Source organism: Berghia stephanieae, chromosome 9, assembly GCF_034508935.2.
Source record: "Berghia stephanieae isolate SIO BIC M18660-M18661 chromosome 9, UCSD_Bste_1.3, whole genome shotgun sequence".
In the NCBI taxonomy this organism is placed as follows: Eukaryota; Metazoa; Mollusca; class Gastropoda; order Nudibranchia; family Aeolidiidae; genus Berghia; species Berghia stephanieae.
Genome location: NC_088368.1, coordinates 7565145 through 7588965, shown reverse-complemented (window position 1 = coordinate 7588965; position 23821 = coordinate 7565145). Strand labels below are relative to the sequence as shown.

Here is a 23821-nt window from a genome sequence, read left to right as displayed (position 1 = left end):
TATCAATCCCAATCCCAACTCTCCTGACCACAAAGCAGACAACAGATGGTTAGGTATGAAAAATCAGTATCAAATTCTGGCATATTTTTGCTCAAAGATAAAATGATCCAAATAAACTAGTAATACTTTTTCTCTTTATGTGGACAATTATTTTCTGAATACATTTTGACACAGTTCATCCTAATTTTGACTCATGCTGTTATTGAAAGTACTCAAAATTTGATGAGATGATAAAAAAAATTTAAAAAATGATTATTATAAATAAAAAGAGAAAGGTGAGAAAAATGATAAAAATGTGACAACAATGGCTCATATAAAAATTTGTTTATACCTTACTTATTGATTCTTAGTGATCAAGTTACTAGCCAAGCTGAATCAAAACGTTTTACACAAGGACAGATTTAATATGAGTGTGCATAACTTCACCCCCCATTTGAAAACACTCATAGACGTGTTTAACTGTTGGCCAGAGGGTGTTATATTATAGACTGAGAACTGCCAGAAGTAATTGTCACAAAGTACGGATTTCTGTAAAATTACTGACTGGAAGAACTAGTTAATAATGTATATATGTAGTTGTGCAATAGAACAAAAAAATCTGCCATGCGACAAATTTCTTCTAGAATGTAGACAGGTCTGTAATAATTGGTGAGTTCGCACTCAAAGTGATCACTTCCCTTTGACCATTAAATTCATTCTATCCACTCACCCGAGTTCTTCGTAGGCCTTGATCTCTCTGGAAGAGAAGAAGCAAATGCGAGGGAAACGCAGATCCTGGTGCTCCACAAACACTTTGACAGGTACCAGGTTAGGCTCACATAAATGGTTTATAAAACGAGCCACATTGCCATATTTACGGGCATCTATACAATATGTGTCTCCATCCTGTTTCAAGTTGGGGAAGAAAAAGAAAGAAAAAAAATAGGGAGTGGGGGGGGGGGGGATTACTCGATAAATGATGGATTTTTTTTAAATTTTGAGAACCGATTTGCTAACAATCATATCAAATTTTCTTGAGGATCATGATGATGATGATGAGTGGAAGGTGAAATAAAGACACTGAATTCCAATTGTTAATGTTATACAAAATCAATCTCAATTTCCCATAAAACATACTTTTTAATTGTCACATTCAATGTTTAAATATTCACCTATGAAAACATACATGGACATCAAAAAAACATTTTTATTTTAAAATAATAAAAAACATGATGACAACAACAACGATGACAAGAAAAGCACTGAGCCTGCTGGCATGAATGCTTCATTACCTTATTATCCAGATCAAACAGATAAGAATCATCTTCTCTCCTGTCCGCTTCTGAATCTGATATTAATTCACCCACATATCTGAAGAAATCATAGGAGACAAGAATCATTGAAATGCAATGGTTAAAAATAATAAGCTCAGATTTTATCGAAATAGTGGGACACAAAGTTTCAGAAGGGAACGTATTTAAAAGAAAGAGTTTGACACATCAGCGGATTTCCCAGTCAGAGAATTAATTTTGCATTTGAGAAAAGAAACCGTAAAAAAAAACTCCCAAGGCCAAAATCTTCTTGATCTACTACTAGATTGTCATTGAAATGTCCACCTCCTAAATATCAAAACAGTCAGAAGGATGGACCTATTTGAATATTTCCTTCAACAAATCTTTTGAATAAAAAATGATCAATAAAGCTAAACTTAACCTCCAAAAATAATCAATAAACATTTAACAAAATACGAAAACTTTAAAATTCTTGTACATTTGGTTTCCTAAAGACAAATAGAGGAAGATAAAAATTATGACAAAAAATATTATAACCATAATCAGAGCTCAAAAAAAATGTTTGACTGCTAGCAAAAGGCCACTATTTGGGTAAACGTGCATAATTCCAAAATGCAACCTGCAGTCAGCTCTTGCCTTATATAATTTTGGAAATAATCAAATTTTAGTGTGAACAAAGAAATCCAAAAGCTTAATTTTAGCACTTTTAGTAAAGAAATCCAAAAGCTTATATTCTAACACCTTAAATTTTGCAAATTATTTTAAAGGTAAAGAACTATAATAACAGAGAAAAAAATACTAAAGCTACATAAACCTTAAAAAACAAGAACATACATTTTGAGAATGTATACTCGTCACAAGGAACTCCACCTTATTCGAATTGACTGATGAGAATAAGACATTTGTTTGATACACTTGCAGTATTCATTGTTGAAGGTATTTAATGCCTAAATCTGAATACTTACTCGCACACAAAGGTACCCTTAGGAATATCCATTAGGGCTCTCACCCCCCAGCCTCTACCATTGGTCCGGAACAATTGGAGACGGCATCTGATGATGACAGATGGGGGTGTGGGGTGTGGGGAAGATGGTCAAACATGATTGAAAATTGAAAATTGGGAGGGTACAAATGGAATGAACGCATCCACCACTTACATTTGAGTTAATCATACCTTGAGAATATTTTTTTTTTACAAAGGAGAAAGAATAAAGTCTCTTAAAACAAAACTAAAATTCAATCAAATTTGATCAGTTCCATTTCACTTAAGATTCAATTTACAGAATGTAAATAAAATAAAACTAAAAGCTAACTTCAAAGATCAAATTCATTTTTAAAAATTGAATTTATACAAATCACGATTCCTTCCTATATTTATCTTTTAACTGTCTCCTCTAAACTAAAAAGTAGGGAAAATCTAAAATACCATTTGAAGAGCACCGGGAAAGAACTGGCAGTCACAATTTTTAAAAATTATTTATTTTTAAAATTTAAATACAGAATTTGAAGATATAAACACATTTTCTTTAATTAATGCTTTATAATATAGATAAATTATATTTTCTAAAAATGAAAACTAATATAACATTCTCTAAATATATATATATACATATGTTCCCCCACCTCATCCAAAATCAGAAAGTGACTGCCATTCTTTATCCACACTCTACATTTGTTTATTATCCTTGAATCTAACAATACTTACACAATACCATTCTGTACGACCCTGTTATTGCAATTGACCCAGCAACGACAAGCTCTGTTACATTCAAAGAGGAGAGGCGGTTCCAACAGGTTGAAATCTTCCACCAGTCGACCAGCCTTATCGTACCAACAATGCACACTGCTACGGGCACACACACAATACATCGAGGAACAGTCGTCTTTACATCGGCAACTCTGTGGATTATGGGAAAATTGTTATTCAATTCCATTCAATTCAAACCATCTGATGTATGTGATATGCTTATAAAGGGGTAAATTTATATTTTTTTAAATTCTGTTCATGTCTAGAGCTTGATTATGGCCAGATCATGCTTAAGACCAAAGTGCTTATAAACATAGACCACTGTAGTTGAATGACATGTCTTGTCAAAACGACTCACCTGAAGGCCTGTGATCACACCATTGATATTGAGAGGGGACGTCTCTACATTTTGCATCACATACAAATAGTCTGTAGGACAGGGTTCGTTGTCTTCCTTGTTGACACAGGCCACTGGGTTCTTCTCTCTGCCCATTGTGATGTCACTTTAGATAGAAAACAATTACACACACATTACATTTTTAATTGATATATATGGGATACATTAAGTTCACCTGGAAGAAGTCTGCTGAAAAGATTGCTCACTTTTTGTAACTTTTGCAACAGGCACTCACTGTCCCTCAAATAATATTATGAGTGGATTAGAAGATTACAATTTGAATCCCATTCTCTCTTCCCCCCCCCCCCCCCATCTCCCCCAAACCTAAATATTAATTTTGTATTGTCAGGATGAATGGATTAAAACAATCTGAACAATGAAAAAGAGATTTTTAAATAAACGGTTCCAATTCCAATTTATCTCAGTATTTCAATTTGCATCTTGTTTTATACCTTTTGAACCAATGGACATTATATACATATATTTGATCATAACTTGGCATGTAAAACAATTTTTATCAACTGCTGACCATTTCAGGTAAAACCTACCATTACAAATGGGATTAAGGGAAGAAGGGGGTGTCAATCTTACACTCATAAAACTTGGTGGACCGCAAGATATAACTGATTTTTTAATAATGTTTTGGTTTTTTTGGGCCATCCTGGATTGGGTAGCAGCATCGGGTGTAAATAGCTGTGGGCCAAAGAAATGTCTTACTCGGACTAAACAGTCCAGAACCAATGTTTTATTCCTTCTCTTTTAAACAAATGACGGATGACTATTTGAAGTTGGCCTTATTTTTAGTTGATTGTTCGGATTTATACTCACTCTCAATACTTAGAAATCTAGGTGACCAAAACTCACAAAGTAATGATAAGCACGCTAAACAAAAGCTAATGGTGGAAACATAACGGGGACCATTTTTTTCCTGCTTTCAGCTTTTGTTTGTCAAGCACATCACTTTCTTTTGATTATCAGCTTTTGTTTAACAAGAACGCCATTAATTTTGATATTACCATCCGTTTTTCTATATTGAGAATATATATTTTGATTTATTATCAACTTTTGTTTTTCAACAACCTCATCAGTTTTGTTTCCCCAATTACTTAGCTCACTCCCAAGATAACTGGGTAATCGAGGCGAGGATCAGCAATGGAATGACAACAACAATCAATACCCACCGGTCTAGGAGTCGTTCCGGCTGGATCAGTTTGTATGTGGCCAGACCTCTGAGTTGTTGGTTCACCTTCAAGGCCATGGACACCTGGCCTGTTTTGTTCACGCAAGCCTGAGGGGTGAGAACAAAATGGTAAATCAAGACAAACATGAGGAGAGCAATATGAAGTGCAGCCCTTAAATCTAAAAATATATTTTTTTAAAAACAAATAAACAAACAAACAAAAAAAAGACTACGCTATATGGCATTCTAAATGTGATAACAGATGAATAAGAAGAACAATACAAAAACTAAAAAAAAAAAAAAGCAACTTTAAAAAGCAGATCAACAGGCCATTGTCTAGCTGTCAATATAATTTACTATTATTTCCAGTGTGCGAATTTCAAAATCGATAATTATTTTTTAAATATAGATAAAAAAGGGATGATTTAGATACATCCAATCAGGTAATGATGTGGAAACAGCAAGTTGAAATTCAACTTACCTCGACAGGAGTTTCATTCTTGTTGTTTTTTACGTCAACATTGGCCCCTTTTGCCAGCAAGTGCCTAAACAAATAGGAACAACAGTTTGATTATGACCATTCACTATGTAATATTTATCTTTTATGTAAGAATCTTTGCCAAAACCAGATCTGTCATCATAGTTATGCAAAGCAGATCTTGTCTTGTACTCTATTGTTAAAACACGTCATACATTCTTTGCTTTTAAGAAATCAGAAACAGAGTTTGATTATGACCATTCACTGTGTGATATTTATCTTTTATGTAAGAGTCTTTGACAGAACCAGGTCTGTTTTTATAATTACATAAAGCAGATCTTGTCTTGTAATCTATTGTTAAAACACGTCATATGTTCTTTGTTTTTAAGAAATCAGAAATAGTTTGATTTTGACCAGTTTGATATGACCATATGTAATATTTATCTATTTTGTAAGTCTTTGACAGAACCAGGTCTGTCATCATAATTAAGTCTTGTAATCTATTGTCATATGTTCTTTACTTTTAAGAAAATAAAATTGTTTATTTTCAATATGTCTAAAGTAATGATATCAAGTTCCTCTGTAACTCAGATAACTATCGTTGACTATAATACGTCACATGACTTGTGAACAGATCAAGAGAAGAAGAGCAGCGCTGCTTATTGTTTTATTCAACCATATTACTGCCATACCCCAGAAAAGACATGTATTTAAAAATTTGGCCAGAACACTCGTCCTTCAAATATTGATAGATTCAAACGACCCTCATCTATGCAAAAACTCTCAAATCTGGGACTCCGCGAGGTCTTTGTTCGAGAGTTTTTGCCAAGATGAGGGTTATTTAAAAGATCATTTATTTTAAGGATGAGTTTTCTTGCCAAATTTTAAAACATGGGTTTTTCCAGAGAATGGCAGTTAACTGGTTAAATTGATAGCTCTTATGTTTTTCATCATGATATCACAACTGATGAAAGCATTTTTACAAATTTATGCTATATCTATGAAAGAGAGCACAGACAAATGATAGTTTACGGACATGAGATATAAATAGAACAAGACTTACACAACAATATCATAATGGTCCTGTCTTGCTGCTATATGTCTGTGTGTAAAAATAAAATAGAAAAGAAGAGAGAAAAATTACCAATTACATCAAAGAAAACAATTTGGTGGGTTGAAGTTAGAGAAACTATTGACCCTTAGCCATCGTAAACTTATCGCCTGACACTGACCAAAAATTGACGTCAAAAAAACAAGTCTTTGGCCACAAAAGAAAACAAATTGTGGGTTGTATCCAATAGTTCAACCAATGGGAGCACTTGTTTCCTTGAGCTCTTCTGACAACTCACTCGACGCTGCACAACACTAAAATATGACGTCAAACTATAAGTCCTAGTGGATTCTAGTGTCAGGAAGTTAACAATGGCTACGATTGACGTCCAATTCGGAAGGATTACTTTTTAATAATGAGATAACTTTCAGATTTCACATAAATACACAACTATTAAAGTCTCATGTAAAGATAATTTTTGTTTTTAAACAATCCGGTCATCAACTTACAATGGTCTGTCGCCGTGTTCATTTGGGGTGTCCAGCTCACAGCCCAGATCTAGTAGCATTTCAGCAATCTCCAAGCTACCAGAAAATGCAGCCCAATGGAGTCCAGTGTTCTCCTCCTGAAATTGTTAAAACAACAAAAATAATAATAATAATAATAATAATAATAATAATAATAATAATAATAATAATAATAATAATAATAATAATAATAATAATAATAATAATAATAATAATAATAATAATAATAATACAATAATAATAACAATAATAATAATACATAATAATAATAATAATAATAATAATAATAATAATAATAATAATAATAATAATAATAATAATAATAATAATAATAATAATAAAAAAGACGATGATGATGATGATGAGATCACCATTTCAAAGTTTTGCATAAACATCCATTCTGCTAACTAGCATCCATAAAAAGATACAATTATCTTACCAAAAAGAAAAAACGAAAGAAAGAAAGAAAGAAAATAAAAGAAAAAAAATAGAAGTTTCAAACAGGGGAAGGGGATGGAATCTGGATAGCCTGAGATCCATAACTTGTACCCCTGGAAGAAAATCAACCTGATAGTATAAGAATTTAATGAATAACCAATTGGCCATGGCCGGAACGACTTACATTGTCTTTTTGGTTAGGATCTCCTCCCTGTCCAATCAGATATTTCACAATGTCGGGCAACATGGACTCCGTGGCCCAGATGATTGGGGTCCAGCCACCATCATCCTGGATAACAAAAAAAAAAATAAATAAAATAAAACATCCAAATACATAAAATCCTCTTTAAATCTCCAATGGGGTAATTTTTTCCATGGACCTATTTTCATTGAAAGTCGGACAGCAGTGCAGTACTGCAAAGCAAGCAATTGGAGTTAAGTTTCTAGCTCAATGAAGAAACACAAGCAGCCCAAAGCAAACTTGTGTATGTAGATCCTCAAGGAGTTGTAACATAATAAAATATTCAGTCAACCCTTTAATCAATAAATAATATACACCATCAACTATTGATATCAAACAGACATTCATCTCCCCCATCGTTGGATCATTTGGCAGTGAGATTAAAACATGTCTTAAGTTTTACCATTAGCAACTCAAAATTAAACTAAATTCAACATTTTAGGAAAACCCTTAATAATTAATTTTGTTTGTTTTTAAAAGTCATACTTCCAGTTTAAGCAAACAAATATAACTAACCTGTACATTAATATCTAACTTCTTGGTGTTGAGCAATAATTTGATGATATCCAGATGTCCAGCCTTGGCTGCATAGTGCAACCCGGTCATTCCGTCTTCTCCCTGTTTAAACAGAAAAGGTCAGGCATTACGAAAACAACTACTGTGCCAGTTTGTAGACTGGTGTTAGGGCGCTCAGCATGAGACACGCAGGTCCAGGGCTCGTCTTAGTCTTGCAATAGGTGGTGCTAAATACAACTCAGGTAAAATGAGTATCTGTTGTAACATCTGTATCTCTTTCATGTCTCATCCAGCACGTTAAGTGTTGCTGTTGGCTTGGGATCCTTCAGCACATTTAGAATATACTGTGCAAAATAAGAGCTCACAAACTATTTTGATTCCACCAAGAAATGAATTTCAAACCTTTCGGTGAAAAGATATCCAAATTTAATACAAAACACAATTTTATCATGCTGTCAGTACTCATTATCATACCCCTTTTGTTTTGGGGAAAACTAAATTTTGCTGAGAGCAAAAATATCAGACATCCCCATTTCATCTGTGGTACAAACGCGTCGGAGTTCAGGAAATATTTTTCTCCAACACATTCCCAGTTTTACGAGAAAATTTTTTTGACAGAGAACGATATCTTTATCACAATGGTAATTCTGATTTTTTTTTTTTTTTTTAAATGTTGACTCAAGATTAGTAAATATATAAAATGCCTTCCATCATGAACTCGAGATGAAGTTGTACATATAATTTGCACAAATAAAAGTGCTAAACAAATGAAAGAAATAAAAAAAGAAGAAAAAGTAGAGAAAAACAAAAGGAAAGAACGAAAGACAAAGAAAAAAATAGAAATGTAAAGGAAAGGGGGAAAAAAAGAAAAAGAGAGAGAACAAAAGTTATCAGTTGTACTTGACACTAACTTTGCAAATACGTCGTCCAGAGAGAGAGAGAAAGAGAGAGAGAGAGAGAGAGAGAGAGCTTCAGAGAGAGAGAGAGAGAGCTTCAGAGAGAGAGAGAGAGGGGGGGGGGGGGAGGGAGATGGGTTTGGGCAGTGATTCCCACTATGTTCAAAGTAATATGCTTTTAAAACTTTTTGTTTTATATCTGAGATACGAAAGGAGGTGGTTGCAAATGCCAAAAACCTTACCCTATCTTCCACCTTGGCCCCTGCTTTGAGCAAATACTGCACCACCGTGACATGACCATTCTCAGCAGCACACATTAGAGGCGTCTGGAGGCTTTTGTCTTGAGCATGGAGTTCTGCTCCAAACTGGAGAAAAAAAAAAACATATGTGCAGAAACAGAAATCAAAAGTAGTATTGAAACACAAAGTAATGAACAAAACTGAAAATAACAGCTTAAAAAAAAAAAGAACAAAATATTAAATACAGAACATTTCGGTCTCAAAACCCTTCATCAGCCAATAACAAAAACAATTAAAATAATTAATACATCACTTAAAGTCCAGACAGATGGCAGAGAAATATTTGGCACAGCTGTCTGCAAGTAAAAGGATTTTGAAATGTAAACAAATAAAACTTCACCAAGCACTTCGGAATATCAAATTATGGATCAAATTTAGAGCGTTTTTTTTTTTTTTTGCAAAAGTCATGTATTACCATTGAATTGCTCTGGCTTTCTTTGAGCTTGTAAATTCATTTAATACTAATCTTAACTTAATTAAATTTAACTTTTAAAAAATAAAAAAAATCAACTGAACTCACATTCTCTAGTATAAAGACGGTGCCCAAACTCCCAGATATGGCTGCTGCATGTAAGGGTGTCCGGTCGTCATGGTCCTCCCTCCGTACATTGGGATCCATGCCATCCGCTGGAAGAAAGAAAATAATAATTTTTTATCAAACTTTTGAACCCATCAGTTTGGTGACAGATATAGTATAGTAATTTTAAAAAACTAAAATAAAACACCTTCAAATATTTGTCTCAACCTGATATTAGTAAAAAGTTCTAGAATTACAATTAAAGCACCCAAGAGAAAGTAAGACAAATGGGAACTGGGAACAAATAGGGATCAGATGTAGATTCCAAGAGCATACCATTGGATCTTGTGCTTGTGTCCGGATGAGACTTATAGGTGATCTCAAACTAAGCACATTGGTGGTATTACCACCAATGTACTTAGTTTGAGATCACCTATAAATAAGTCTCATCCGGACACAAGCACAAGATCCAACAAAGAGGAATACCCTCAAATGTTTACATTATACATGCAAAATAACAAATGTAATAATACATTACAGAGAGATGATTTACAAGGAAAAAAATATCATCTCCAAAAACAATATCTATGCATTTGACTGTTTCCCTCCCAGCCAGAGCCAGAACAAAACCAAGTAATCTCATTCAAAGACAAAGACAGAAAGCATGTTGGAAAATAGATATAAAGGGATAGAAGACACAGTATGTACCTCCCTGCCCACTATGGGAGATCAGGAACCCCATCCAGTCAACCTGATATGAATCAACCAATCAATTATCTGGATTTTCTATTTAAATAAAATGAGTATAGAAGTTTTAAAAATTCATTTTAATATTTGAATTAACAAAGGAAAAAAAACGCACTGTGCACTGTATAAACTAAGATGCAAAGGATAAGTACATTTTTTGTCATCAACTGGCAAGGACTGGCAACCTACAATGCCATGGAAAAAAATAATGACATCAGGCCCACCCCCCCCCCCCCCCCAACCACCCAATTGGTCCTTAAACTCAGTCATATTACACGCATGTATTACCAACTAAATCATCAAGGGAAAAAATATTATTTAACAACGGGAAGTTAGACATAATTTCAGGATTTATTAAGTTTAAAATCAAAAGGGGGGGAATGGGGAAATTCACGAATGAATAAAATAAAAGCATTTATTTCTCATCATATTTACTACTTACCAAGCAAATAAAACACCTTTTCCATGTCTCCCTCAGATGCTGGGGTGTATAAATCTTTGGGTAGGGTTCGATATTTTTTAGGTCTGATCACATCATGTATGAAGAACAAGGGAAATAATTAATAATAAAATATAACATTTATTTAGAACATATCTTCAGATTCATCACCATATACTAAGCAGTTCATCTTTTTTATTTCACCAGACGGACAACCTACATTTAACATTATTAATGGCCAACACATCCAGCCTTAAATAATGCCATTGACTAAACTTAATATTGTTTGAAACCCGAGTGAACCTCTGAAGTTGACTACAGTGACCCCCCAAAATGTTTTTGCAATTTTTAATCTTTAAAATTTTTCATTAAAAAAAAAAAAATTCATATTTTGTGGGGAAAATAACCCAAAATGTAAGATTTCAACTCTTTTCTCTACAAATGCAAAGATGAAAAGGGAAAGGCTACAACAGGTAAAAATAATACAAGCAATATGAATTGTTTTTACTATTTTCATTCAAAACCTTTTCATCAGTATTTCTATGATCCCAGCCCCCACGCTTTAAACTTCTCTCTATTCAAGTCATCATCTTTAAAAAATCCCTTTATTCATCCCCATGGGGAAATTTGTCTTAAGGGTCTATTCCACAGGAAGACTGGAATAACCCAGGCATCAGATGCAGAGCAGCACCGCAAAGTGAGCTGGGGGGGAGGTGACTTGCTCAAGGCCACAAAGCGTGCAGGTGATCGAATTCAGTACCTTTTGGGAACGAAGCAATGACCGTACTACTGAGCCACGCTGTCCCATTATCTATGATAATATCTCTGCTCAAAAATTGATAACAAATAAAAATAAGAGAAACGGTGATATTTGCTGGCTTTATTTTGTCTATGCTTTATCTAATAACAGTACATAGCTAAGTTAAAACCAGAGGTCATTAATTCATCTGTTGAAAAAGTTTACCTGTCTTCTCCCAAACATTTACACAGTCGTGTTAGAGTAGCCAGATCTGGGCCTGAGGAAAGGGCACCTGGTACAATGTGAAAAGAAAAGAAAGGTTGGACTGACATGTTGAAAAAATATTTACATAAAGAAAAATTTATTTTTAACAAATTAGATATATATGTTTTAAAAGGAGAAAACAAAAGAGGAAAAATCTCAACAATTTGGTAGCTAGGTCCAATATACTAAATCTTATGCATAAAGTACTCTGAAATATGCCAGCATCCTATTTAGAGAGTGACAAGAAATTATTCCTGTCCCATTTCCAGTACAGGCAATATCCGGATAAACTGCAATGAACCTGATGCTGAAACATCTGGACAAATTTTGATAAACACGTCACTTTCAAAATTGCCTTTTACATACCTTTGTTTTACAATACCATCCGTCAACCACTATATACACTATGAATTTCTGATTCTGTCATATAAAAAAGTCTTGACTGTACTTGCTCCAAAACAACAACAAAGGTGATTGAGCTAACAGTATTAAATGCAAAAGAAAACTTACTGGAATCAACTGTTTTTTTGTTGGGCAGTGTCAGGGTCTTATTCTCTTTATTGCTTGTTGACTTGGACTTTTTGCAACCCACACCAAGACGAGCAGACACTTTTTTCCTGAAAAATGTTTTGGTTTAAAAAACATGTAATTAATGAGTCCATGACAGAAATTAATATCTAACACGTGATGAAAAGATAAAAATATATAATGCGGGTTATTATGAGTGTCCATGGGACATGGATACAACAGATAAGACATTTCATCTTGATATAACACATACAAAATATTCACCAAGTCAACCAATTTATGTCTGCTCTACGATGGTTAAAAATCTCTCTTAGTTTTATTTACCTTTCATATACAGAGACTGGAACGAAACCTATAGAATGAGTCATTAAAATGTCACAGGCTGTAGGACACGAAGATTGCTTGTTTTTTTTTTAAGTTTTAGGGTGCTATTCTTAGAAAATGGATGGTAAAAAAGTTATTATGGTGATTATTATCAATATGTCTGTTTTGAAAAGTTATTATCTCTATACCAACTTGACCTTTTGCTTATTTTATGCTATTATGTATTTACATTGCAGGGTATCTAAAGGTCGTTTGACCTCAAAACCCTAATGAAGTAATTAATAAAATGAATGAACGAATGAATAAATGTGAAGAAATGAATGAATGAATGAATAAATGGTGATATCCAAGATGAAATAATCAAATCTCTTACTCAGCGTCTTTCTTCTTGGCTCCTTTACCAGTCAACCTGTTAGAAGAGGCGCTGCCATCATCATTTAATTTGAGTTCCACCTCACACTGACTTGTCTCCTCCCCACAGTGAGGACAAAAATGTTTCCCTCCTCTGTAAAACATGCACTGCTTGTGGAACTGATGAGTGGATGCTGTGCCTTCTTTACGACATTGCTGAAACTTGCCCTGGTTTGTGAAGGATACAGTGGTGGGAATTTAATATAATGGTTTTTCTGGTTTTACCAATTTGATGACTCGTGCAACAATCCAATTAAAAAAGGAAACATGAGAGGAGAGAAGGATGGCATTGGATCAAAATTGTATTTGGTTAACTAACTCTCTCGAGTTCATGTGCATGGAAAATCCAACAAATTTGTTTGATTTTCAATGAGGGTGAACTCGAGAGAGTTAAAATATCATCAGTTTGATAAATGTTAGTGAATGCAAACAAAGTGCACTCATATTTTACTTGGAATGGATTATGGGACTGTTGCTTATGTGCAGAGACCACTGAATAAGACATTTTAAAATAAAGAAAGAAAGAGAGAAAGAAAGAAGAAATAAAGGAAAGGTTGAAAAGGTCAGAAAGCCCAAGCAATGTAAAATTCTGAGGGGGAAAAAACCCCCATCAGATAACCATTGAGAAAATTTACCAATACATTTAATTACTCAGTGATGATACTCACAAAAAGTCAAAAAGGAGGAAAAGTCTCGGAAAAACGGAAAACTGACCTAGAACATTCTTGCACCACAGGAAAGTAGGCAGGATGACTTCTTTTGAGTACTTGAAGAGTACTAGTGTGTTTTGGGCCTCTTTCTAGGTGGGGGCCCAACCTGTTTGGATTGCTTCTTTATATGAAGCTTATAGGCCCGGAGTCCAGTAAAAGGAGGAAATTTTATATATATATATATATATATATATATCTTTTTTTTTTAAAAAGGAGGTATTTTTTAAAGATTTATTATATAAAAAAAAAAAGTAAAAGGAGGAAATGAAGGAAATATCCGCGGATCGAGGATCTGAGGAGGAAAACCAAGGAAAGGAAAGAAAACCGCGGATTTCCGCGGAAAAGTATCATCACTGATTACTATATATAGATCTGCAATTTGAAGGCAAACAATAACGTAAAGAAAATTGTTTTGCCTGTCAAGACAATCATAACCCACGTACAAAATTTAAATTTAAATTAATTAATCACATCTCTGGCAATATAAAAACAACATTGAAAAACTGAGTGTTGTCAACTCTACTCATTCTATAGATCAAGCCATATTTTCTGGATTAATTCTAAAAATTTGTCTCTGACAATTAAAAGATTCACTTGATTTATACTCGTCCTCACACCTACATCAACATGTCAACATATGTTTCCATTTTGGTCAGTAATCCCCTTCTATGAAATCAAGTCTAAGGTTTTACCTGAGAGCAGAAGTGGCCACAACCTGGACAGCACTGATGCATGGCCAGTCGTTTGCGATGGACTTCACACACAGCCATGAATGGAATCTTGACACCAGGTCTTACCAACTGATTGTTGGTCACTTTATTGCAACAGCCCAATACCTAAACAACAACAGGAAGATGAGAATAGTAATAAATACAATACAACGAATACATAACGAAGTTGCTGAGACTGTTAGTTTAATTCAGTTAAAACCAACATTTCCGAGAATGTGAGATGCCATTAGCACTGTTTTATTTTTTTAAAAAGGGGGGGTTGCTGTCATGCCTGGATCCTTTTCACTGTATTCAGGTGTTGATTGTAAAAGCCTTTACAATATGCCAAGTCTCAAAATGTGACATCTTCGTATCACAAACCTTCATTATCTATCATCTAGTAGAAAAAAAAAAAAAAATCTGACAGGGCCTTTAATGTTTTTTGCATGACTGCCAGCAGTTTATTATAGAAAACCATTAAGTCTTGGGCAGAATATGTTAAAAAGACAACAGACAAAAACGCTGACAAGAAGAATCTACCAACAGTACCCACTAACCACTCGATAAAAGAGAATGAAGTGAAATTTGCTATCCTATGACTTTCTTTTTTTTTTCTCTTCATATTATCATATTGAGAGGAATGACATGACGTATAGGTAATTCACCAATAAAACTAAGGATGGATCAGGGTACCTGGAGTTTTTAAATATCCTAAGATAAACTACTTCTAGCTTTCAACTCTAATTTGCATCATTCTTTGCTCATTGAATGTGTCAAAATATGTAAAAGCTAAACAATTCTAGTAATAAAATTTCAATGCTTTCAAAAGTTTTGCTCAACATAAGTTTTTGCAGATTTAATCTTTTCAACTAGTTGGCAAAACTATTTATTGGTGTACAATGACAACCTCCCCCCTCCCTCCTTTCTTTATCATTATAAGGTTCTGAGTTTTAAGTCCCATTTGAAGACTTTGTGACAAATAAAGATGTCATCTTAAACTATGAAGGTAAATAAAATAAGTTTCCCCACCACAAGAAAACCAATTAAAATTTATTTCATCATTGTACAGCAAGGCCAGAAAAGACCTCTCACCTTATTGTCGACGGAATCCAGAGCTTGACAGTAGGTGACACCAGTCAACATTTTATTAAATGAAGGTACGTTGATCTTACAACAACACAAGGGTATCACATCATTGTCTTCAAACTGGCCACCCACAGGCTGGAAAAGGAAACGGGATAAAATAAGGGTTGATAAATCAGCAATTTGCTGTTTAAATTTGAGCTTAAACTTAAAGTCTGCATCAATTTCATTGCCACGTTTAGAAAAATAATTTATACAAAGAACAACAAATATTTTTAAAAAGTGACAGACTTACCCTGGTGAGAGATGCAGCCACAGCGACTTCAGATGAGCTATCAGTATCCGGTGTCTTAGGGGGAGTGAGGCATGACACCCCATTGGGAGGCATGATGGAGTGATGAATGGGTTTGATGGCAGAGTAAGTATGAACAGCTGGCAATGAGGATTTATTGTTGGCATGAGATGCTAATGACGACTTGACCAGAGTTTTTTGTGAGGTCGTGGTGGCTGACTGTAGTGGTACAAAACTGGCTAACGAAGAGTTAGTGAGAGACGTCTTGGAGTTCAGCATTTGGAAAACGACAGGACTATTGGTGACCAGACTGGACGGTGTGGATATAGTTGAGTACGGCAGTGATGTCATCAATGACGGGACTTGTGACGGTGTTATATTGGGATTGGCTATAGAGTAAGGTTTCCCCACGAGTAAAGCACGAAGGGACTCGGAATTGACTTGGGGAGGACCATTTTTCTGTTGAGGTGACGTTAATAAGTTTTGTTGTTTGGATTTACTAAACGCTTTCGGAGGCGTTGATAATGAGGATGAAATCAATGATGGCGGGTGATGATTGGCTAGTGGTAGAGACAAATTATTATTATTATTGTTGTTATTGGTCAGACCAACCGTAGTTATACCTTTAGGGGGTGTAATGTTAAAAAATGTTGTCCCACCACCGGGTAATGGATTAGCCACAGAACTTTGATTGTTACCCTGAACTGCAGTAAAGATTGTGGATCCCAGTGGAAGCGACGTGATTGGAATGGCAGATAATCCACCCGGGAGATTGGCAACCGATACAGCTTTCATTCCGACAGGAAGTGTAGACACCAGAGGTAAAGGAGTGAGTATATTGCTGCTAGGAGGAGCAGTTGCAACACCCGGTAAGACATTTTCTGGACGTATCATAGTCATGGCCATTGGGTTACCTGAAACAGGTGATGCAGAAACTAACATGTTTCTGGGAAGTAGAGACCTTAGGCCAGGACTGTTGGAGTGTTGAGCCACCATCATGATGACTGGAGCTGGACCACTGCTGGATGTAGCTCCGTTGCTGAGATTTGTAGGTATTTTGGTCGGGATCATAGATGTTGTTGTTGTGTTGATGCCAATGTCCACATGATCTGAAGAGTTACGCTTTCCTGACCATAGAGAAACAAGAAATTCATTGAATTATTTGTCACTGTTTGTTGATGGAAATGGAAAAGTCAATTGTTGAAAATATATAAAATTAAGCAAATCTTGTATGAATGGTTTTTCACACAAACAAGAAATACAAACTGAAGCAAAACTTGAAAAATTGGTGAGCAGACATTGGTGCAGGACAAAGTGTTTATTATATACAAGAAAAAGGAAAGAAAAAAAAAACGCCAACAGAATAGATGTGAACAGTGACAGGCTATACAGAGAACAGCATGAATGCCAGAGTTAAAATAATGGAAGAAATATAATTTGCAAGGGATTTTAATTAATTATTTACCGCTGTTTTTCCATTAAATATAGTCTACCAGACAGTTAACAATGTGAAGCAATTGAGTAGTCGTAATGAATAACAACCGTCTAAGTTTAGATTTAGAACTTCTCTAGAACATTTATGGCGTTTTAAGTTTTAGTTTTTCAGGAAATTTAAGTCAGTAATTGCGAAGTAGCCAAAGTTGGCTCAGACAAAACAGTGAAATATATCTGTCCATGTGAAATTAGCTATATGGGGATGTGTTCAGAAACCAAAAGTCTTTATAAAAGAACATCATGGTCACTAAAATATAATATATCTATATCATAAATGACCTGTTCAATATGAACAGCACTGTGGAGCAATTCTGATTACTGTTAAAAGCCTCACTCGTAATGTATTCATTCATCCAACTACATTTGTATGAGTGTGTGTGTTTTTCTTACTTTCTGTCTTTTCCTTTTTTAATCTGACAAAATAACTGATTTCAGTCAATTGACTGAGTATTTACGGGTATATTAATGAAAATCTAAATTTTACAGAATCAAAGGATTTAGTTTCATGAAACAATTGACACATGAGACAATGATATCATTTCTTTCTTAAGATAAATGTGTATGGCATCAGATGCTCAGCAGTGTCGCACCGAGTAACAAAAGTCAAGCCATGCTGAACACTGCCATAAAACAAAGGGAAGACTTTCGCTGGAAAAAAAATATGATCTCATCATTGTCCTTTGGTGAGACACTCAACAAAAATTACCCCTCTTGACTCAGATATGAATGAGGGCCTGCCTATAGACAATGACAGATATTGCAATAGAAACGATAAAACCCAACAGTCAGACAGCAAGTAATTTATAAAAAGGAGATTTGACGACATATGGTCTGATGTGTGAATAAAAAACACTGTGAAGCACATTAAGCCTGATGATAATATTAAAATGACAATGATTATGATAATTATCTTGTCTAGTTTTCATAGATTTTCCTGAATTGAATGATAAATGATCCAAAAACAGACTGTGGCACAGAAAGAGGAGCAGGCATAGCTTCAGGGCAAATTCTTTGTCCACACTTGTATCAATACTTTGAAAATCTATTCTTGCTTATCTTTTGGTTCGGCCCACAATTTTTTGGATCATATGATATACAATTCTGAAAAATTGATGATAATTAGATTCATTCCATAAAACTTTTTAATATAACTTATAATGTAAGTCTTTGTGTGTTGATGTTGCAAAACCAAACCGGTGTCACCATTCCATGTTCAAATATTTCCAGTTTTTAAAAGGCTCATTGTAAACCATGCTATATTTTACAAATTTATCCACTAGAAGTAAAGAGTGCCGTGACGTTTCAACTAAATTGCTCCAGGACAATAATATCATGATTTTTTAAACCCCCATTGCTACAATAGCTGTAGACATGGGGTGAGATTTCCTGGAAAATAAACCTTATATTTTTTACCTTTTGGAGGCATTTCCATGACATCATCATCATCGCTCAGACATATAACATCATCTAATAGAGTGACAACAAAAGACAAGGTAAAACAAAACTAATTGAAGTACACAATAAAGACAGAGGTCATCTCCTAATAGCCCAATTAGTTTAATAATCTGTTGCTCCCCATAGCATAATTCTTTATATTAAAAAATACCCCTGTATTATTCCTGCTTTTTCATCGAATAACCCACTTTTTTCATTTTAAAAAAAAGTATAATTTCCATCTGATATGCTTGTGATAGAGGCCATCTGATTTAAAGTGTGGTTCTCAGGCTCTCTATTACGTCTGAAACCATCTGGTTGCAAATTGTTTGAGAAATTTGGAAAAAAAGAAAATATTGAAAACAAAACAAAACAAAAACAGGTTGATTCTTATGCTATAAAAAATGTCGACTGGGATCTTGAACAGAAAGAATCAGCCAAAATCTATACTTGTTTCTTGTCATTTGCAAAGTTTCATTGTGACCCCCCCACCTCTATCCACCCCACCAAGTGTTTTTGCCTAATAGTTACTCATAGCCCTCTCCTATTCATAAAATACAGTTATGTTGCCACCAAAGAGGCAGGTTATTCGAAGATGACCATTATACTTCAACTGCATGCCACTGACAAACGGTGAAATGGAGCAATGAAATTTTACATGCTTGAATAGGTCATGGCCTCATTTCACATACATAAAATATACAGTTTAGTTCCAACAGGTCATGCAAAAAAAAAAAATAAATAAATAAATAAAATAAATTATAAATATATATATATATATATAATATATATATATATATATATATATATATATATATATATATATATATATATATATATATATATATATATATATATATATATATATATATATATATATATATATATATATATATATATATATATATATATATATAAACAAATAAAATAAAATAATAATAAAAATACAGAACAATGAAAAACAACAGAAAATAGATAAAGTAAAACAATTCCTCCGCAAAAAGATCGCCTAGCAGTGTTTTCTCTCTCTCCCTGGGTCACATAGAGATGGACCTCAGAGCTTGACTCCTACTCACTGTAATTTTATTGTTTTTTTTTTTTTTTGTTTTGTTTTTTGCTCTGGCACCATTTCTCTTCATTTTGTGTGTCTAAACAACACTAAAATCCCAAAGGACAAAGTTTGCAAACAGGACAAACTTTTCCTTTCAGAATAAGTTAATAGCAGGCATTGAGTAGAAGTTAAATTCAAAATGTAGTGTGATGTATAACACTGAACCAGAATTTAAGGCAATTCAAGAAAGAAGGGAGACAAAACAAACAACCCCAGAATGACAGACAGTGAAATCAACAAATCTCGAGCACACAATAATGCCTGAACACAAAAGCTTTCCATTTTGTCAAACATGCAAACATCTTACGACTTAAAATGCTCAACTTAAATTGTTGACTTTGCACATTATTAAAAAGCATAAATGGTCAAACTAACAAAAGGATGAGGAATCAGAAAATAAATGAAAAACGAATCATTTACCTCTCCTTTTCCTGGGAGTCCCCTTCCTTTTGACACCTGGAAATATTTTCAAGTATCAAGTAAGGTCTAAAGAGTCTAAAATCATTATAAAATGGTGCTATATAGGAAATCCCTAGTTTGCCAGCAACAAGTTTTTGGGTGTCAGATGCTTTTATAAGCTTTTTTGAGAACATAAAGCTAAATAAATATCCACTAAATGTGTTAAAAGCACTTTATAAGGGGTTCCCTAACCGTCAGCAACACTTAATATGTAGAATGAGACATGACTCCTGTAAGGCAATATAAGAATACTTCTCGACGGAGAAAATGCTGATAACAGCCAGGTACTGAGTACGATGAGAGAATGTGAGTAAAGAACCTTTTCCAAGGACTCAACCATTGAACTGTTGTTGGTGCAATCATCCTCCTTTTGTACTTCATAGTAACAATATCAAAGGACTTGATTATTAAAAATGATCTAAAACAATCAAAGTAAACATGATCTGTATCCCAGCTTAGACATCATACATGTGTACACACAGACACATGCCACGAGCAACATAAATAAAATCTACATTCCCTTCAAAAGAACAGAGAAAACTGATGATAGGGACACAACCGGCCAATTATAATTAACAAGCAAGACAAAACAAACAAAAAACAAAAACAAAATTTTAATTTGAAAAACTTTTTTAAAATCCCAAAACAACCACTAATGCGAAAAGAATTGCTTCGATTTACTTTCCTTGACAATTTTTAAAAATGAAAATAAAGAGTGATTTACATATCCTTCCGGGTAAGGGCTGAATTTTTTCATTTCCCAATGTCAAAATTTAAGAATTTCCATCAAACTCATATCACAATTCCAGAGAAAGTGTTGTCAGTCTTATCATATTAGAGCATTGAGGAAGTAAGTAGATAACAACAAAATAACCCTTGTCTCCTGTGAATTAGATATGCCTGGTTTTCTTCTCTTATTTACTAACTATACTTAAATCAAAATGTGTCTTGACTTGGTACCATGAATTTTGGTTAAAATATTAATTAATTTTCCCTGTAATCCATACTTCAAGAAAAAGTTGCACCAATCTTATTACAACGGGAGATTTCAGGCCATTGAAATAAAATAATTTGGGGGGGGGGGGGGGGGGGGGGTTCATAAACCACAGATGCTGCACAGCATAGTTGTGAATGGAAAAAAAAAGTCAATAACCTGATATATGCAGATCATACGATATTATTGGCAACAAACAAAGAACGAGACCTGCAAAAATCAGGAGATGAGACCAACAAAATAAGTAATAATTATGGACTGAAAATTAATATACAGAAAACGAAAACCATGGTATTCACACCAGCAGAAGAAAACCCTAAAGCCATTATAACAGTCAACAAAAAAGCAATAAAACAAGTACAGGTTTATACATACCTCAGCCAGTACATCACAGAAGATGGCAGATCTCTTGCAGAGATCAAAAGAAAGATCAACATTGCCAAAACAAACATCATGAAAATGAGAAAGTTCCTCACTAGCATAAATATATCAACAGAAACAAGAGTATGAATGGCTCAATGTTACACATGATGGTCCACATTCCTGTATGCCTGTGTAACATGGACCATAACGAAGGAGATAGAAAGAAAAATTGATGCCTTTGAGATGTGAGTGTACCGCAGGATTATGACAGTACTGTGGACCAGAAAGAAATCAAACATTCTGGTTGTTATTGATGCAGGACAAAGGTCCAGAAAACTGTTGGCTGAAGTTAAAATGAGAAAACTGAACTATTATGGACACATTCGGAAGCACAACACCATCCAAAAATCAGTGCTTGAGGGAAAGTAGCTGGCAAAAAGGCACGAGGCAAACCAAGGAAGTCCTGGATAGGAAATATGGAGGCAACAACTGGCAAAAAGATAATCAACTGCTCAGTAATCACCTTTGAGCAGGACTAATGGCGTTCCATGACATTCAATCCCTGTAGGGAGACGGAACTTCGGTCAGGTAAGTAAACTACAGAATATTTGGTTCAAATGGAAGAGAGATTTACTGCTTTTTGTAATAATTTCATCTTCACTTACTTTCCTCTAAAATTAAAATCAAGAGAAAAGAAAAACAGAGCCAAACAATTTTGACCTAAAAAAAGCGTCTGAACATAATATATTGATTTATAGATTAAGTGGTAGGTCTGACGCATACATTAAAAAAAAATCTACCCAAAACAGTTTTAAAAAATCTTATGGTGATAGCATCAGAGTGAAAGTTGAGGCCAATTAATTTCCCTGATAACAGCGAAAGTAAAAGTTATGGTCAATCAATTTCCCTGAACACCCCACTGGTAGGTTAAAATTCCCATGACGCCTCTCACCACACCTCCTTGCCCACGTGAAAACTAAAGCAATTAACTTTTGCAACATTTTATAAAATCTTGGCCCAAGTTAACACCCCCCCCCCCCAAAAAAAATCAATCAAAATTCCTGGCACACCCGGACAACTTCAACCCCTGAATAGCACAAAATCATTCCTTTATTTAAAAAATCGAAAGTTTTATCTAAAATAATAAAAAGATGAGTAAAATAGAAAAACTATGAAAGAACCAAAACCCAATATTTCACAATTAGTTAACGGAGTTAAATATCTACCATTACCATGCAAATGGATTTTATAGGAGACAAAAACGTACAATAGACCATAAATATAAAGAAACACCAAATATTTCTTTAAAATATAAAATAAATTTTAAAATGGGGCACAGACAAGCATCATTTGTGATTTGCAGCTTTTCGTTTAGGTATCCATTATAAATGTGCTCCACTGTACTTATGAAATGAACTTTTGTAAAATACCTCAAATAAAAAATAGTAGGTGTAATGAAAAGTAATCTCTTATAGCTCAGACCATTAATGTTTGCCTATACAAAAAGTCATAAGAAAAACATTATGCATGAGTCCCGATCATAGACAGGGGATTGGAGATCGGTCTCAACGTGGAAAAAAAAAAAAATTGGAAGAGACAGGGCTGAGTGGGTAAAGCCTTGAAATAACTCCCAGCAGACCCAGGTTTGAACATTTCCTTTGTTTCCCTTCTGCACAAAGCTTTTCAAATATCAACACTGTATGATCTGGAACCCACTTTGAATCTGCTATGTGCATTAATTATAGTCTGGTCTTTGACCAAATAAAATTGTATGCTCAAAAAGATAATTTAACCAAATTTCTGTTGTTATATTTTCTAAGTAAACCTAAAAAGCAGAGGAGATTCTAACCTCTTACCAAATTCTTACCCCTAACATTCATAACATCACCAAAACTTCTATGACCCACTGTCTAAAGATGTATTACGTCAAGAGTTATATATTGATAAAAAATTTGAATTACTAGTAAAAAATGTTGAACATGAGTCAAGTTTACATGTTTTATTAAGTAGAATAGATAAATATAGTTTTATTAAGTGTGCGAACTCCAATATACAAAATTTTGATCATTTAAACTTTAATTTCATTTGTTGGTATCCATATTAATCAGACATTTAATACCAACACAAGGCGGTAGGTCACAGATTAAAAACAAAAAACAAA

At 34.1% G+C, this 23821-nt stretch overlaps 1 protein-coding gene across 10 annotated transcripts in view; it reads right to left on the bottom strand.

The window, feature by feature from the left end:
- Window positions 1–23821, bottom strand: part of LOC144979581 (uncharacterized) — a 35182-nt gene that overhangs the window by 2314 nt on the left and 9047 nt on the right. For 4 of the 10 annotated variants that reach the window (XR_013646735.1, XR_013646734.1, XM_078926328.1 and 1 more), the window contains exons 4-25: window positions 20265–20300; window positions 18713–18766; window positions 15809–16932; window positions 15523–15651; window positions 14413–14556; window positions 12973–13178; window positions 12258–12364; window positions 11709–11775; window positions 10748–10830; window positions 9562–9668; window positions 8985–9107; window positions 7847–7948; window positions 7274–7378; window positions 6634–6749; window positions 6137–6175; window positions 5077–5140; window positions 4597–4703; window positions 3377–3521; window positions 2977–3170; window positions 2237–2323; window positions 1272–1350; window positions 710–885 (exon numbers count right to left, since the gene is read on the bottom strand). Coding sequence is in view for 7 of the 10 variants with exons in the window: in XM_078926328.1 (XP_078782454.1) it covers window positions 710–885; window positions 1272–1350; window positions 2237–2323; window positions 2977–3170; window positions 3377–3521; window positions 4597–4703; window positions 5077–5140; window positions 6137–6175; window positions 6634–6749; window positions 7274–7378; window positions 7847–7948; window positions 8985–9107; window positions 9562–9668; window positions 10748–10830; window positions 11709–11775; window positions 12258–12364; window positions 12973–13178; window positions 14413–14556; window positions 15523–15651; window positions 15809–16932; window positions 18713–18766; window positions 20265–20300 (3394 nt within the window). In the remaining 3 variants the exon portion in view is untranslated. The remainder of the gene's footprint in view (window positions 1–709; window positions 886–1271; window positions 1351–2236; window positions 2324–2976; window positions 3171–3376; window positions 3522–4596; window positions 4704–5076; window positions 5141–6136; window positions 6176–6633; window positions 6750–7273; window positions 7379–7846; window positions 7949–8984; window positions 9108–9561; window positions 9669–10747; window positions 10831–11708; window positions 11776–12257; window positions 12365–12972; window positions 13179–14412; window positions 14557–15522; window positions 15652–15808; window positions 16933–18712; window positions 18767–20264; window positions 20301–23821) is intronic. The other 6 variants (XR_013646736.1, XM_078926331.1, XM_078926330.1 and 3 more) reach the window with 3 other exon arrangements.